The sequence below is a fragment of the Miniopterus schreibersii genome (genome assembly GCF_964146895.1).
Source record: "Miniopterus schreibersii genome assembly, chromosome: 19".
Taxonomy (NCBI): Eukaryota; Metazoa; Chordata; class Mammalia; order Chiroptera; family Miniopteridae; genus Miniopterus; species Miniopterus schreibersii.
Window position 1 is genome coordinate 6,621,494 of NC_138119.1, and position 16,354 is coordinate 6,637,847.

The 16,354-nt window shown below is 53.0% G+C and overlaps 2 protein-coding genes across 9 annotated transcripts in view; one reads left to right on the forward strand and one right to left on the reverse strand.

Moving 5' to 3' along the window:
• ST7L (suppression of tumorigenicity 7 like) overlaps positions 1-16,354 on the reverse strand; it is a 124,495-nt gene that overhangs the window by 47,735 nt on the left and 60,406 nt on the right. For 2 of the 8 annotated variants that reach the window (XM_081121294.1, XM_081121298.1), the window contains one exon: positions 5,728-7,423. The exons of 5 other annotated variants lie outside the window; for them this stretch is intronic. In XM_081121294.1, coding sequence (XP_080977420.1) covers positions 7,325-7,423 — 99 coding nt within the window. In that variant the 3' untranslated portion in view covers positions 5,728-7,324. Of the gene's footprint in view, positions 1-5,727; positions 7,424-11,396; positions 12,048-16,354 lie in introns of those variants that run through there. One more of the 8 variants, XM_081121296.1, reaches the window with a different exon arrangement.
• Positions 1,818-15,273, forward strand: WNT2B (Wnt family member 2B). The gene is made up of 5 exons (XM_081121306.1): positions 1,818-2,497; positions 8,327-8,547; positions 9,548-9,825; positions 10,511-10,775; positions 13,678-15,273. The coding sequence occupies exons 1-5, from the start codon at positions 2,310-2,312 to the stop codon at positions 13,905-13,907; spliced, it is 1,182 nt and encodes a 393-aa protein (XP_080977432.1). The 5' UTR covers positions 1,818-2,309; the 3' UTR covers positions 13,908-15,273.

The following is a 16,354-nucleotide window of genomic DNA, read 5'->3' on the forward strand; positions in this document are numbered from 1 at the left end:
TTGCTTTTTCAAGAAATATAAGGACAAACTGGAGCCTCCCAGACTGAGAAAAAAGGCAAAAGGGCAGGGCAAGGGTCAGCTGGTCGGCCTCTGTGTTCAACTCTCCCCCACTCCCATACAACTCCACTTTCCACCTTCCCCCCAAAGGGTGGGCACCTTCTCCCCTGCACAGCATGGCCCACCCCTGTTGCCCACCTGGACTCCTCTCCTCCACTCCAGCTTCCTCTGCCCTGCTGGCTGCCCTGCTGGCTCTGCACAGCCCTCACCCACCGTGGAGCCTGTGCTGGCTCTTCCCTCAGCTTCGGATGCTTTTCACCAAGTGCCTGCCTGGGTTGTCCCTGCCCTTCCAGCCTGTGCTCAGATGTCACCTTAATGAGGCCCCCTGGGTCGCCCTGCTTACAACTCTATTTTCCCCGCTTACAGCTTTCTTACGTACTGTGTTTTACTTACGGTGTTTCCTGAGTATTGTCTATCATCTCCCAATAAACGGTAAACTAACTCCATGAGGGCAGAAATTGTTTTGTTTTGCTCACTGATGTGTTCTTGGTGCTGAGCACAGCCTGGCACAGGGTAGGGAATAAATAAGTATTCGTCGAGTGAATGAATGCATTCCGCCCCGACACGGAAAGAGGTGGAGAAGGGATAAGGTCCCTGAGCCCTGCTCTCCCATCTCCGCCTCTGGGATGTCTGCGGCCTCTCTGCAGCCAGCTGCGCCCTGTCCGCTCACACTCACGCGTCTCTAACACCCCCCAACCGGGAACTGACAGTGAGTTTGGGGTTGAGGGGGGTGGGCAATTTCCAGGGCGTTGTTTACACCAGGGCTTTACAGTTTAGATAAATCAAGGGGAGAGGCACGAAAGACACCTGGGAATGAGGGGCTGGGCAGGAGAAACTGAGGCTGGAGAAGGGGTTGGGGCCAGACCCCAGACGAACTCCCAAAGTTGGAAGGCCCCGGGTTTTACGAAATTTTACGTCGCAGTAAGGGCCGCTCTGCCCCCAGAGGCTCTACCTGCCCGCCTGGGGAGTGCGGAGTGGGCGGGTGCGAGGTGGGGGGCGGGAACTGAGGGGAGTCGCCGTCGGCAGTCAGCGCCTCCCACCCCCGCTCGACTTGCCACGCCCCCAGGCGGCGTGCGAGGGGGCCGGGGGCCGGGAGGAGGAAGGGGCAATGGGCGGGAAGGAGGGTGGGAAGGCACGGAGAGAATGGCTCCCGGGCCTCCACTCTCTCCGCAGGACCCCCACCCGGCCTCCGTCCGGGGAAACCGCCCAGCTGTTTCTGATTCTTCCCTACTCGAAGCCCCGCCCGGGGGGGGCGAGGCACAGGGAAGCCGGGGAGACTAGGCGCGCGGGCGCGGGCGTACAGGTGCGCCCCTCGGCTCTGCCATCGACGGCCGGCCCACGGGCCGGGGGGAAGCGGCCGGGCCGGGCGGGAGGGCGGAAGCCACGTCGAAACATTTTGGGGGGGGCTGCGATGCGCAGTGGGTCGGAGGAACCGGGCAACGAGCCCTAGAGGAGCGAAGCCCCTACCTGAAGCCGGCCGCCCACGGCGCCCCGTTGAAAGGGGAGTAAGAGTCTCTCGCAACTTCCCGATTCTGCCCATTTCACAGAAGCGCGAGAGCGGAGCGAGGACCCGAGGAAATGAGGGCGTCCTCTGCGCTCAGCTCCCGCGTCCCTGGAGGGCGGGGGGCAGGGGAGAGCGCCTGCAGGCCCCCTCCGCGCTCCCGGCCGTGGCCCACGTTAGTTGGGGGTTGCCGAGTGCAGGGCGCTAGGACCCGGAGGCGCGGTGTCGGCTGGGACTGGGCGCTCGGGGCGCAGCGGGAGCGGCAGCGCCCGGAGCGTCCGCCGGAGCAGGTGGGGGCGCGGAGCGGTGCTGGGCCGGGGCCCCGAGGGGCGGAGGCGGCCGCCACACCTAGGGCGCAGTGGAGCGCCCGGGCTACGCGGGCGGAGCCGCCCTGAGAACCGCGCGTGTCCCCAGCCTCGGCCCCGCCCCGCGCCGTCCAATGAGAGCCCGCGGCCGGAGGGGCTGTCCGCACACTCTACCCGCAGCCCCACTCCGCGCCGCCGACCCCCTGACACCGCACCCCGCGCCCCGGCAGCGCGCCCCAGTCAGCTCGGCGCGCCGTCGTCGGCTTCCGGACACAGCTCGCTGCGCCCCTCCTGCGCCCCGGCTCCGGGAGTCCAGGTGCCCGTAAGTCCCCAGCCGTCAGCGAGCCTATGGCCCCCCAGGGGGGTGAGTAAGAGCAGCCTGAGTACCCCAGCCGGTGCCGCGTCCACGCCCCTCCGGGCCGCGCGGCGGGAGTCTTTGGGGAGCTATGCTGAAGCCGGGTGGTGCGGAGGACGCCGCGCAGCCACCCCCTCGGCGCGCCAGCGCCCCCGTCCCCGTGCCCGCTCCCAGACTCGCGGTCCCCGACGGCTCTCGGGCTTCGGCCCGCCTAAGTCTTGCCTGCTTGCTGCTGCTGCTGCTGCTGGCGCTGCCGGCCCGCGTAGACACGTCCTGGTGGTGAGTGTGACTCTCAGGGGTGGGAGGGTGAGGCCGTGGGTCAGGGAGGCGGGAGGCGACCGGAGGAAATGCACAGCTCCCAGCACCCGCAGCCCAGGAGACCAGGTCGTCCCACCGAAGGAGTTAGAGACGGTCCCCGTAGGACTGTCACAGCAGTTGCGGAGTGGCGGGGGCCGAGGTGGGGGAGATGGGGGGCGCCGCGCCTTCTCCGCCCGACGAGGTGGCTGCTGGGTGTTTGGAGCCAGGACGCCCGGTGGTCGAGGCTTTCCAGAAGCCCATATGCTGAGCCCGTATTTCAGCTCAATCCTTTTAGGGCAAAAGCTACCTTCCGAGTTTCTCTCAGGGTGGACTCAAGAAAGCAATCGCCTACTGGGGCCTTCGGTGCCGTCCAGCAGGAGCCCTTGGTCACCTAAGGTCGCCGCCCTGGGAGGTGAAGGGCAGCGCAGGGTGCAGAGCCTCTCGCTGGTCCACCCTCGCGGTAACGCAGGGAGGCTTGGAGAGGCTGCAGCGCGCGGCACGAGGTTAGAAGTGGAATGGTGGCCAAAAAACGGCCCCGTTTAAAATATGGTTAGAAACTCCCACAATTAAAACAAAACACTTGGGTTTGCATAACGCAGGCATTCATCTTCAGCCTGTTCTAAGGATGCCACTCTGGACCTTGATATCTCCCTCCCGGCCTCCTCCTTTTCTCCCCCAGTTGTCCCTCTCTCTCCTCTCCGAGAACTAGGCGCTTCTGGCCCCCAAATATTGAGACCCTCTCCTCAGATTTCTTGCAGGCCTTACACTCCAGACACTTCACAAGAGGGCAGATGAGCTGAAGGCATTACAAACCGACTAGATGTCTGTTTTCTGAACCCCTGCTCCCAGTCCCTGGATGGCACTCATCTTTTTCCTTCTGGGGGGCAGGGCAGGGGGGGAGTTGGACAGAGAAAAGACTCAGTCTTCTCATCTTTCCTCGTCACCCCCCAATCAAAGCCGTCTGGGCCCCTCTGTACCCATGCCGTGCCCCCTTACTGTCTTCACTCTGCCCCCTCCGACCCCGCACCCCCACCTAAGAGTGTGGTCTCCTCTCCCCTTGCACGCTGTGGCTTTCTCCTCCGGCTGGGAATCTCGGCTGGAAGGGTGAGGGTAGCTGGCTGAGGGGCCAGCAAGCTCCAGCGGATTCCTATCATTTCAAGATGCGTCTCTCGCCACCCCCCCACCCCCACCCTGTTTTCCTGTTTCAGAAAAATCTCTCTTTTGGATCTTTTTTATCTCTGCAGACTTGGGGAAGGCAAGGAGGGGGGTTCTGGATGGGGGCGAAGGGAGGCCCACATCTTACATCTGGCGTGAAGCATTCCTTCAGAAAGGGAAAGGGAAGAGGGGTGAGGAGAGAAGCCGGTCAAAGTTCAGCCTGAGCGCAAAATCCCCTTTACCTTCCAGGGCTCCTTCTGGCCGGGGACAGGAGCCCTCAGTGGCCCTGAAGAGAAGGGATGAAGTGCCACTGCGCACCTTTATCCACCCCAGACGGCAATTTGCTTTCAGGGACTCCATTCTGTCTTTCCAGTCTGGGAGGCTGTGTTGGGGACCATGGGGCTCAGGTGAGGAAGTGTCAGTCTGGCTCTGCAGCATGCTGGAGGTGGTTCCAAAAGACTCATCTGGAGCCCTTCGTAGTCCCCATCTTGCCCCCGTAGCTACTGTCTCCCCCTTTTCCTTTCTCTCTCTACTACTCCCCCCCACCACGTGGTTCATATTAAAGATTTTGGGGAAAACTCCTGGGTGGGAGAGCTAGCTGGGGAGGCAGGCGGGTGAAGCCGTGGGATCCAGCAGTCCCTGTGAAATGGAGGGAGGCAGCAGCAGAGCTGGGGTGGGGAGTGAGTGCAGAGGCTGGTTCCCTCTCCTGACCTCACACCTGTCATAGCTTCAGGCCACAGATGCCAGCCTCCGTGGACAGCACTTCTGGGGTCAAGTGGAAAGCTTCTTTCCAAAGGCCGGTCAGGCCCCCAAAGGGATTCTCTCTCTTTCCCTTGGGAAAAACCCAGCAAGACTAATATTCTGTACAACCCCCAGAGGAGACGCTGTTGACTCTGTGTGTCCATGTTCTACCTGGAGCAGGTCACCACTCTCACCAGCTGACAGTCTGCTTTTCCCCTCAGCCCTTCCCCTTCCTCTCCAACCAGTCCTTCCCTCTCCCACCTTTAACAGGAGGAGAGAATGATGGTCTCTTCCTAATCTACAACAAACAGAACAAGAAACGGAGGCTTTTGGCATGTGTTTCATTTTGCATTCTGCAGGGGTTGGAGGCAGGGAATCACGAAGGGAGAGGAACAGAGTGGCCTCATAACTTAGCATTATTGTCACCAACAGTTAGCTGTCACTTCATGAGCCCTTACTAAGCTCCAGACACTATGGCTAAACACCTTATGAGCACCATTGTCTTCAATTCCCCAAATAACCCAGCGTGGTATGTACTACTATTATCCCCATTTCACGTATGAATAAAGTGAGGGATAGAAGGGGAGTGGCAAGAAACTCGAGTTCAACCAACTTTGAAGTCAGGTCGGCCTGCTCCTGGCTAAGCCTCTCCTGCCCTTGGAATGAAGATGAACTTGGACTTTGGAGTCAGAGTCCCTGGTTCACCTGGTTCTCCTGACTAGCTCTGATGGATGGAGCTGGGTATTATCAGTTACTCTCCCTGAACCTCAGTTTCTTCACCTGTAAAATGGAGCTCTCTCTCTTTCTCATAGGATTTCTGTGTAGAAAAATGTTTTATAAACTCTGAAGTACCATATAAATGATGTTATATTAAGAGATTAAGGGAGCCAACAAGTCACGGTTCGATTTCCGATTCCTGGCTGAGGCACATGCCCGGGGTTGGGGTTTGGGCTCAATCCCCAGGAAAGGGTGTGCAAGAGGCAGCCAATCAATGTTTCTCTCTCATTGATGTTTCTATCTCTCTCTCCCTCTCCCTTCTACTCTCTCTAAAAATCAATAAAAACATATAAAAAATAAAAAGAGCTTAAGGGAGGGTAATAGTCTTATCCCTGTGTTCAAAGTCCTCTGTGAGCTGGACTGAACCATGTACACTAGGGACTACAAAGAAAGGGGGAGATAAGAAGAGGCTCCCTGGCCTCAATAAGACACAAACATAAAACATCTGCAAAGAGGCTGGCAGTGTTGGGGAGGAATAATGCTATCATCGAAAGGAAGCTTATGACTGGCGAGGGGAGAGAAGAGAGTGGGGAGCAAATCAGAGCAGTTATGTTTTATTCAACAAATAGTTATTAAGTACCTACTATGTGCCACACACTGTTCTAGGCACTGAGGACACTGAAGTGAACAAAGCAGACAAAACCCCTGCATTCATGGAGCAGTGCGGCCAGATCCCCTGGGGGTGTAGGTAAGGTACAGATTCGGACTTAGTAGGCCTGGGGTAGGGCCTGAGGCTCTGCACCTCTAACAGATCCCCAGGTGATGCAAATACTGCTGTTCTTTGAGTAGCGAGGGGCTAGAGCATAGAGTAGGATATGAGTCACTTTGTCAAAGGAAGGGATGTGAACTGGTCAAAAGCAGGTGAAGAAAACATTCTGGGGCAGGAAGCAGGGAAGGAAGTGAAAACTGGATGGGTAAACAAAGCTAGAGGGTCAGGGGTATCTCGCCACTACCAGCCCATGAGCCTTAAACATCCTTGTGCCCCTAACAGCTGAGCTGAGTGCATGACACATGGTAGGCATTTTGCAGGCATGTGTTGAGTTGAGAAGGAGATGGGCAGGGCTCAGGCTCAGTTTTACTGGAGGCCCCCCACACCAACTACAAGGGGCTGACCACTGGTCAGCAGGCAAAGGCCCTGCTCTGCAGAATCTTGAAGCAGCTACTTAGTGGGGTGAGGGAGGTAGTAAGAGTATCTTCCCATCTTAGATACTGAACAGATGTTCCCACGCTCAGTGAGGATGTAACAAGAAGGACCAATGTGGGCTACAGCAGAATGGATTTAAGTCAGACCACAGGAAGGACTTTTTGCCAGAGTTTGGCCTGCTTCCCTCTAGACTGTCTCATGAGGGCTGGATTACTGGTCTCCCATTCCTATATCCAACCCCCCTCTTCCCAAGCCCCAGTAAAAAACAACAAACACCCATTGCTTAGGGCAGTGCTCAGGGCTGGACTGGGGAAGCAGAATGGTGGTGAGACAGGGACCAGCTCCAACGCCAACGGTCTTGAATCTCCAAACAAAGCACCGCAGCAGTGGGTGTAACTCAGGCTGTGCGTCAGGAGGCCCTTTCCGGCCTGGCCCAGCCCGGGGTGTTTATTTTGTTTGTTCCTGGAAGCTGTTGCCCTGATGGACAGTGCTGGGGACGCTGATTCCATGGGATTTCTCTGGGTCGGGTCAGCCCTCTCGCCCCTCCCCCGGGACAGATGGACCCCATCAACCCTGCTGAGTTCCAGAAGAGGCAAGCATCAGCCCTCCTAGTGTTTGTTTGAGTTGGTATCACCAGTGGTGATCCAGTCTGTGGGTGAGGGCCGGGTATGTGAACTGGGGGAAGGGGGTACATAGAGCCCCAGGCAGTCTGGCTTTTCCCCTTTACCCACTGGCCACCCTCCCTTCTCCTCTCCTACTTCTAGGCCCATTTTGGGGCCTTTCCCAAACCACAGGCTCATTCACAGCCCAAACCAAAATATTTTCTGTTTGTAGCAGCAACTGCCCTCCTTGGCCCCCACCTGTTCAGAAAAGGGGAGAGAAGGCGTCCCTTGATGTGTTAGGACAGGAGAATGGAGAGTTCCCTGCAAACCAAGGAAGGTGCTAGGTGTTGGAGACATAGATAGAAAGGGAGTGAGGAGTGGGTGAATGGGTCAGATCTCATTTGGCGGCCTCGTGGGGAGAAAGGGTGATGATGTACTCCTGTCTTCTCTCTGAAATGGTCCTCCTGGGGCTGGTGGTGGAGTCCAGGGCTAAGAGGGTTTGAATAAAGAGAAAATATTGCCTGGAGAAATCTGAGAATGACTCTACCAACCCACCCATCTTTTAGTAACCCACCCAAAATTACTTTCTTGTAATAGTTCATATCGGGCAAATTGGGAATGGAATATGGAGGTGTCACCCTCTTGCTTTATCTTGGCTTTTGGCTTCCTAAAGCAACAGCCCTCTGCCCATGCAGGATATTCTGCCCTATAGGTTGGGAGGAGGAATTTGAAAGAATCAAGACTTAGTAGTTACGAATGGCGATGGGCCTGGAAATAAAGGGTATGGGGAGGAGAGTTGGATTGGGAGTGGGGTCTTCCTCCCCAAACCTCAGCACTGGGAATGAGGATTTTAGCTCCAAGGGTCTGACTAGGGCTATAAAAATTACTGGTTGCCCTCTATGTCTCTTCCCACCGGCCCCTCCCTCTCTCCACCCTTCTTCCCCCAAATCATCTTCATGGACCAGCCATGCAGGATGTGCCTCTTACATGTGGGTGTAAGAGTGTTGTCTCAGACTCTCCTTTTGTTAGTTTATTTTTCCATGAGGCTCTTAGTGTTTGTTAAATAAACAGACAATGGGTTTGTGTGACATGCCCACAGCTTTCTGTGTATGTGACACATGCCTGGCCTGTGTTCTGGGAGTGTGTGTCACTTTGGCCTTTGGCTGGGAACTGGTGATGCTGGGAGACCACTCAATTACTCTCTCTGCAACTGTGTAAGTATTTCTCCAGAGCTTGTGGAGACCGGTTCTACCGATCAACCTAGGGAAATGTGGGCTGGGAAGGGGGAAGGCACCACTCCAAGGTCTGAATGCCAAATCTTTCCGCTCCTAATCCTGTCCTGATGCGGCAGAAGGGCCGGGATGCTCTGACAGGGCCATCTCCACCTTGCAGGTACATCGGGGCACTGGGGGCCCGAGTGATCTGTGACAATATCCCCGGTTTGGTGAGCCGGCAGCGGCAGCTGTGTCAGCGATACCCAGACATCATGCGCTCGGTGGGCGAGGGTGCCCGAGAATGGATCCGAGAGTGTCAGCACCAGTTCCGCCACCACCGCTGGAACTGCACCACCCTGGACCGGGACCACACTGTCTTTGGCCGTGTCATGCTCAGAAGTAGGGGCCTCTTCCACCCTGCCCAGCTCCTGCTTCCCCTCCTATGCTTGGGGTGGTGAATGGGTAGGGTAGAGGTGATCCCCTCTCCCTTCTCCTACACACTTCATAATCAGAGAAACAGTTGTGGGCAGAGCCCAGGATACAGTTGGGAAACAGACTGTTAGTACTTTAGATATGTAGCCAAGGGTCCCTCTAAGTCCCAGTGTTCTGGGATGACAGGACAAAGGAGCAGCAGTCTATCTTTCTTCCTCCCTTTCCCGTCCCTCCCCAACCCCCAGCACTGTCAGGCTGAGGACCAGGTTCCTATCACCACAATCACTCCCCTCACTCCAATACTTCCAACACTACAGTAATGGGAGCAAGGGATAAACAGAAAGGTGATATGTAAATATTTGGAGAGTCAGCGGCTTGGCCCCAGCTCAGCAAAACTACGCAGTGCTAGACAGTAAACTGGTAGAAAGGGAATGAGATGGGAATCCAGAGGTGTCAGAGGGACAGGAGTGAAGGTTCATCAACCCCAGAGATCAGGGAGGGAAGGAAGAAGGCAGGGAAAGTAGCCTGTCACTCCACACAGGCTGACCCCTGGGCTGGGGTCCCCACTGTTGGGGAACTGTCCAGCAGAGTGGGCCTGAAACGGCATGGACTGTGGACTAAGGCAGGCTTAGCTGAACTGGGCCTGGCACTCAGTAGGAGGGGATGATTCACCCTGAAACTTTTTCATAGGTGGATCCAGGGAGTTTGGAAGGAAGCAAGAGTAGAGGTCAGCACAGGAGGACAGATGTACGAAGGAGTGGATGGAGAGTAGTGAGGGCTCTGGGAAGGGGTCAGATGGTCTGGAGAATGCTGCCGGAAGGGAAGGGCAATTTGAGTAAAGAGGGTACAGTGGTTGCTCTAGGAAAGAAAAAGAGAAGAGAGATTTCACAGTCAGAGGTTCTGTGGGCTGAAGAAGGGGACAGACATGGGCTTCCCTGCTGAGACACACGTCTGCCTGTCTCTCCAGGTAGCCGGGAGGCAGCATTTGTGTATGCCATCTCGTCAGCAGGGGTGGTCCACGCTATCACCCGCGCCTGTAGCCAAGGTGAACTGAGTGTGTGCAGTTGTGACCCCTACACCCGTGGCCGACACCATGACCAACGTGGGGACTTTGACTGGGGTGGCTGCAGTGACAATATCCACTATGGCGTTCGCTTCGCCAAGGCCTTCGTGGATGCCAAGGAGAAGAGGCTCAAGGATGCCCGGGCCCTCATGAACTTGCATAACAACCGCTGTGGTCGCACGGTCAGTCTTCACATCTGTGCATGTGCCTTGTTTGCTGGGGGTGACCGTATGTGTGGTGACAGACTTAACTGTGAAGTGGGAGTGCTGAAGCCTCCAGGTTACTTCCAAAAGACCTGACCCCCAGGGCAGAAGCAGTAAACCCAAGGGAACTGGGAATGTCTAGGTGCAGCCAGGTGCAAAAAGAGTCTTCACATAGGTGAAAAATAGGGAAAGGGGAAGAAAAGAAGGGAAATAACTCTTTAAGAAGGAAAAAACTGCCTCCATGAAGACAGAGGAGGGTAGGAGCTTGTTCTAATCAGTGTACTGGTACCTGAGCCCCGCCTGTGCCCAGCCTTGTGCTGGAAAATGATGTGTTATAGAAGTAGAAGGCGTGGTACCCTAAACTCCAAAACACACGATGTGCCAGCATACTGTAATCATAAACAGAATCCTGTGGCTCTAAAGTTCAAATGGCCTGTCATGAAAAGGAGAGCACTGCTGGTCCAGAAAGGCTTCTTGGAAGAAGAGGTTCCTGAATTTGATCAGGAAGAATGGGTGGGATCTGATGGGGGAAGGAACAATGAATGGCTGTACTAGCCAACCAGGACCAGGTCCTGCAGACCTCAGGGCACACATGTTGTTAGTCCTGAGGATGACTAAGTGCCTGACCGGCTGCTTCTCCTTTACCTGCCTCCCCACTTCCCAGGCTGTGCGGCGGTTTCTGAAGCTGGAGTGTAAGTGCCATGGCGTGAGTGGCTCCTGTACTCTGCGCACCTGCTGGCGTGCACTCTCAGACTTCCGCCGCACCGGTGATTACCTGCGGCGACGCTATGATGGGGCTGTGCAGGTGACGGCCACCCAGGATGGCGCCAACTTCACCGCAGCCCGCCAAGGCTATCGCCGCGCCACCCGGACTGACCTTGTCTACTTTGACAACTCCCCAGACTACTGTGTCTTGGACAAGGCTGCAGGTGGGTAAGGAAAGCAGGTGGGGACACAGAGATCAGTTCTTAGTGCCAGCAGCCCTGGGCAGTCACAGTTTGCTCAGCCTCAGGAGTCAGGGAAGGGGTGCTGTGGGAGGAGTCAGTCTCCTCCGGACATGAAAACCCGGTAATGAGAGTGATGATTTGTGCCTCGGTTCAGGCCCAGTGCTGCCCCAGCAGAGGAGAGGCTGCTCAGCTCCTTCAGCCCTGAGGTCTGCATGATGCACAGATGTGACAGATACTACCCAGTGGATGTTAAATGCACCACCCGTTCTCAGTACCGCACAATGTGTGGGCTACACTGAAGCATAAGATGCAGCCCTAAGTCTTTGGCTCTTTATAGTCTAGCTAAGAAATGAATGTAACAGGTAGACAGATGCAACTGCAAAAGAGAAACGACTGGGGAAATCAAGGGAAGCTGATCTGAAAATGTGGAATGTAAGCTGTTTCTTGAAGTGTGGGGATTATCTGGGTAGCTGGAGAGAACAGGTGACAGCGTCTCCACACAAGTAGAACGGTAGGTGGTACTCGATCTGTTCCAGGAACAGAGAGCAGGTTGATCTGAGTGAAGAATTTGGATGAGGGAGATCAAAGGCAGAAGGAAAAGTTGGGATCAGACCATCAATGACCTTGAAAGGCTTTATCTGAGGTATTGCCACTGAACATTGTAAAGTGGGGATGGGAAACAAGGAAAGAGGAGGTTCCTGTCAAGGTGAACCACTGGCAGACAGCAGCCAACACCTGTGCCAGATATTGTGGTGGGATTGCTGGGGATGCTGGGACGTGATATGGTATTACCCCAAAAGAATGGAAGTTACCATCTTGGCTCAGATTTCGGGTTCAGATAGGTTAGTCTAGGAACAACGTGCAATGCAACAAAACTGCTCTGTCCCTGGGGACTGTCATGAACTCACAGGCTCTTTGCAGTTAGACTTGGGTGAGGTGGAGTCAAAAACCTCAGCTGCCTTTGGTACTGTTTTTCACCCATCACTGTTGTTCCTGGAGAGTCAAGCGGTTTAGAGCAAAACAACACAGACACAGGGTAGGGCTCCACTCACATAACAGAGAGAGAAGTCTGTGTACTTTGAAGGCTGCTAAGAGAAAAAGGTTGAGGGAGCCCATCTGATTCTCCTGGTGATTTTCTGCCACTAGGTGTGTTTTCTTCCCATGTGGTGTAATTGAGAGGACTGCCTTCCCAATGCCTGGAAACCACTCCATAACCTCCGAGGTGTGAGCCTATGCTACCACACCCAAATGCACCTGTGGAGAAGAAGGTGTGGAGTTAGGAGGATGAGTCATATGTGTTTTGGTGTTTCTCAGAGGCATAAAATTAAGACTCATAAAACCCAAAGTGGGGCCTGGAATTCAGAGGGTCCAAGTCATCCCAGAGGGATGGAACTCCTTCCAAAGCAGTGCTGTCCAAATGAACTTCTGTGATGGTAGACAGGTTCTATGTCTGTGCTAATACGGCAGCCACTTAGCTACATGTGATTATTGAGTATTTGAAATACAGCTAATGTGACCAAGAACTAAATTTTAAATTGTATTTAATTTTAATTATTTTAAATCTAAATGAACACATTTGGCTAGTGGCTACCACATTGGAAAACTCAGCTCCAGAGGGCAGAGGAAACTTCTGATGCACGGGAAGGACTTAGGACCCGGCCCTCGCAGTTACAAGAATAAGATACAGAGCAGAACTAGTCAGCCCGTACCCAAGGGCAGTGGTCTCCTGACACTGTGGACTGTATATTCCTATCAGATAAAAAATCTGAGCATGCGCCTCCAATATATGTATATGTACTTATAAATTATATCTATGTTCCACTTTACACATTACTAACATGTACATTATAAAACATAATACAGAATAGATATTTTAAGTTGATGGGGTAAAAAACAAGAAGTTCTAGTATTTTCTCCTCATATCCCAGTGGAATGTCAGACTGCCATTACAGAAATCAGTTAATTGATTCTCTTCTTGAATCTCCAGGCCAGTTTCCCATCTCTGGGAAAGGGTTGGAGTAGATACTGTCTAGGATCCATCCCACCCAGAATTCTATGACTTTATGATCTGTTGGCAGGATCTCCTTTGCTAAAGTCAGTGAATGAGGTCCTGAGCATGCTCTGTGCAAGCAGAAAGCATAACCCTGACCCTTCAAGAGTTCCCACTGTCAGGGTCTTTAGGAATTCCTTAGGGGTGTGCCTCCAGCCAGTTATGCCAATCAGTTCACCCGCTCCATTGAACAGAGATTATAGATATAACAATCCACTGATTTAGATGCTATTATTATGCCTATTGTCATGAGAAAACTAAATCCCAGGGAGATTAACTAACTTGTAAATCACATAGCTAAAAAGTGGCAGAATGGGATTTTAAACCTAGACACTCTGACATCAGACCCATCTGTTAATGGCCATGCTATACTACTTCCCTGAATAGTACAACTTGATAAAATATAAACTAAGGACCAAAATACTAACAAATGGTAGCTGGATCAGAGTTGTGGCAAGACTTCTTGGAAAAGATAAATTATAGGCTGTTATTTTTTAAAACTTCCTACTGTGGAAAAATTCAAACATAAAATAGAGAGTCTTCATCCAGCTTTAACAATGACATGCATCTTAAGGCTAGGTTTTGAAGAGGGTCTGGAGATGTGTCTTGGCAGGGAGGGCATTGCAGGTGAAGTCAGAGGTCTTGGGGTAGCCTTGATGGTGGAAGGAAACCAGCCTGGTGCAGAGGGCCATGTGGAGATGATCATTTTGGCTAGTGGGTATATTTTCAGGAAAAGAGATTCTTTATGGTTTCCTCATGAGGATGTGGGTAAGGGAACCCAGAGTAGCTGAAGTAAGAGGTAACTTGGTTCTCACCCTCTCTTCCCCACCCCAGGTTCCCTAGGCACTGCAGGCCGTGTCTGCAGCAAGACATCTAAAGGGACAGACGGCTGTGAAATCATGTGCTGTGGCCGAGGGTATGACACAACTCGAGTCACCCGTGTCACCCAGTGTGAGTGCAAATTCCACTGGTGCTGTGCCGTTCGGTGCAAGGAGTGCAGAAACACTGTGGACGTCCACACCTGCAAGGCCCCCAAGAAGGCAGAGTGGCTGGACCAGACCTGAGCATATCAATACCTCACCCACCCTCCACTTCGAACCTCCTGACTCAAAAGCACAAGATCTTTGCATGCACACCTTCCTCCACCCTCAACCCTGGGCTGCTACAGCTTCTATTTAAGGACTTGGAGAGTGATCCAGAGGGACTCTGGTGTCCTGGCTGGTTCCTTAGCCCTGGGAAGGAGTTGACAGGGGATGTAAAAACTGAGCAGCTCCCTGACTCCTGCTCTGGAGGTTAGAAGGGAGAGTGGAAGAGGTGTGTAGGGTCCTCAGAGTGATATGAGTTGCACTAAAGCACGCGGTCGAGGCTCACGTCTCCTTTCCCTTGCACTGTCTTCCTGACACTTCCGTGTGTGCAAGCGGAAAGGTGCCTGGAGAGAGCTTCCTTTTGTTCCTACCTGGTGAGGGTAGATAGGACAGACATGAAACCACATATCTCTCCCCTGGGTCAGTTTGAGCAGACTGCCTGGTACTAGGCAAAAAACTCTTAGGCTTCAACATTCTTTCATCATTGAGAGTTAGCTGAGAGGTAGCCACAGTGCACAAGGTTCCATCCATATGCTCATGTGTTTCTAAACTGCTGTGTTTTGTAAGAGAAGAAATTATCTAATTATACAAATGCTCTCTCTCCCCACCTCTCTCTCCTTCCATCCTATATTGGACAGCACCACACTCTGTGCTCACTTGCTGCCTGTCCAAATTGAGCAGCATGCAGTGGTACCCATGCCTAACAGGTCATCAGAATACCCTGAAACATCCTGAGAAAGAGTAATTTAGTAAGCCTTGGGTTTTCTTTCTTTAAACTTTCCATGCTTTACTTTGGTGGTCAGCCAGGTTGAAGAAACACTGAGAAAAACATATACGACTCTTAGAGATGGGAGAGGATAGTAATCCTGATCTCAAAGCCCACAGGAGGCCTCGGTGTATAGTAGGCAGGTAGAGATCTCCAGCTCTGGGAATTTTTAGAAGATCCTAGCCTCTGATGCTGGGAGAGGGATCCAGTGACTACAGAGGGAAGGAGAGCTGGGGCTTGGGGCAAAGCAATGAACAGCTTAGAAAGCAGCCTTTCCCCATTAATTTGACAAATCTTTATTTAGTGACTCTCCAAGACCTGGTGATTATTGTTGGTCCTTCCATGTTTAGCTTCAGTAGGGGAGTTCCTTCTCTGCTACTACCCACTGCCTAACTAAGCCTGCGGTAGCTGAGTCTCCACAGATAGCAGGTGGTAAGCTGGAGGGTGCGACACGGAGTCCCAAGAACTGTGAGGTACAATTTTCATGTGATCTGAACAGTGGTTATCTCTTGCCTACTGATATTTTAAAGGAGCAGAATAGTATAGAGATTTGAAGTTATAAACATGGGTTGAAATCACAGCTGTTTTTGATATTTTGAGCAAGATACTCAAATTCTCTGAGCCTCTATCTTCTCATCTGTAAAATGAGGGTAGGAAACTATCTCAGATATTGAGTTTTCATTATGCTCCAAACTCCAGCCAACAGACACTCTCACCAAAGCCCCTAACTGGTCTAGTCCCTCACGACTTACTTCAGAACCTTCAACTCAGGACAATCAAGTATTGACAGCCGTCTGTGGAGTCAGGGGCTACACGAGGAATTCCAAATCCAGCCCCCCTTTTCCCAAGCTCCTCTCCAACATCCCTTGGGGTGCTCACGTGTTTGTGGAACAGCTTCACTCTGTAAGGGCAGCAGAAGGGAGTCGTAGCTCCGGGCCATGGGGGCAGATTTATTTGGATGATAGGACTAATATTTGTGTAACCTGCGGAGACCTGTGTGGGAGAGTTTAGGGTGGTTTTTCTTTTGGCAAAGGGGTTTGCTCCAATTTCACAGCCATTAACACAAAACATGAGCTAGTCAGGGCCCTTGTGGTCTGCGGTGAGGGGATTCCTGTGGAGAAATGGGACCGAGTGAGTCAGGCCAGGGGAATGTCTTCCCTGCAGAGTGGAGTCAACTGGGTAACTGATGAGCCAATGGTGGGATTAGGGAGGGGGCATGGGAGGGAAGAGAAGAGCTTCTGACATCTTGAGCTGGGATTAAGAGAAGGAAGCCTTAGGGTAGTGGGAATGTAAGAGGGTTACAGTCCCTTTGAACTCTATAAGAGGGTTGAATGGATTTACAAAGGGTGCCGTCTTATATGCTGGGCTGCTGGGAAAAGCCTCAGGTCCCAGTTAACCCTGCTCTCAAGAACCTCCAGGTTACCACATAAATGACAGCATAGGCCTTCCATGGGGAATCAGCCTGAGCTCTATTGTCCATCCTTTCTCGGTTCTAATCCCGGGGAGGGAAGTGGGCCTCTTCTGGCATCTAACACTGCTCTGTGCTTCTCACTGGGCTCCAAATTCTAATTCATGAAGATCCACGTTTTACATTTTCCTATAAATGGTTAAGAGAAGAATGAGCTGTCCAGAGAGTGAGAGGTTTGAAAAGTGAGGTGGG

Excerpts from the sequence above, each read along its gene's own strand:
- WNT2B (XM_081121306.1), top strand. The coding sequence starts at position 2,310 with ATGCTGAAGCCGGGTGGTGCGGAGGACGCCGCGCAGCCACCCCCTCGG. Across the intron at positions 2,498-8,326 it reads CGCGTAGACACGTCCTGGTG|GTACATCGGGGCACTGGGGG; the intron begins GTGAGTGTGACT and ends TCCACCTTGCAG. Across the intron at positions 8,548-9,547 it reads TGGCCGTGTCATGCTCAGAA|GTAGCCGGGAGGCAGCATTT; the intron begins GTAGGGGCCTCT and ends CTGTCTCTCCAG.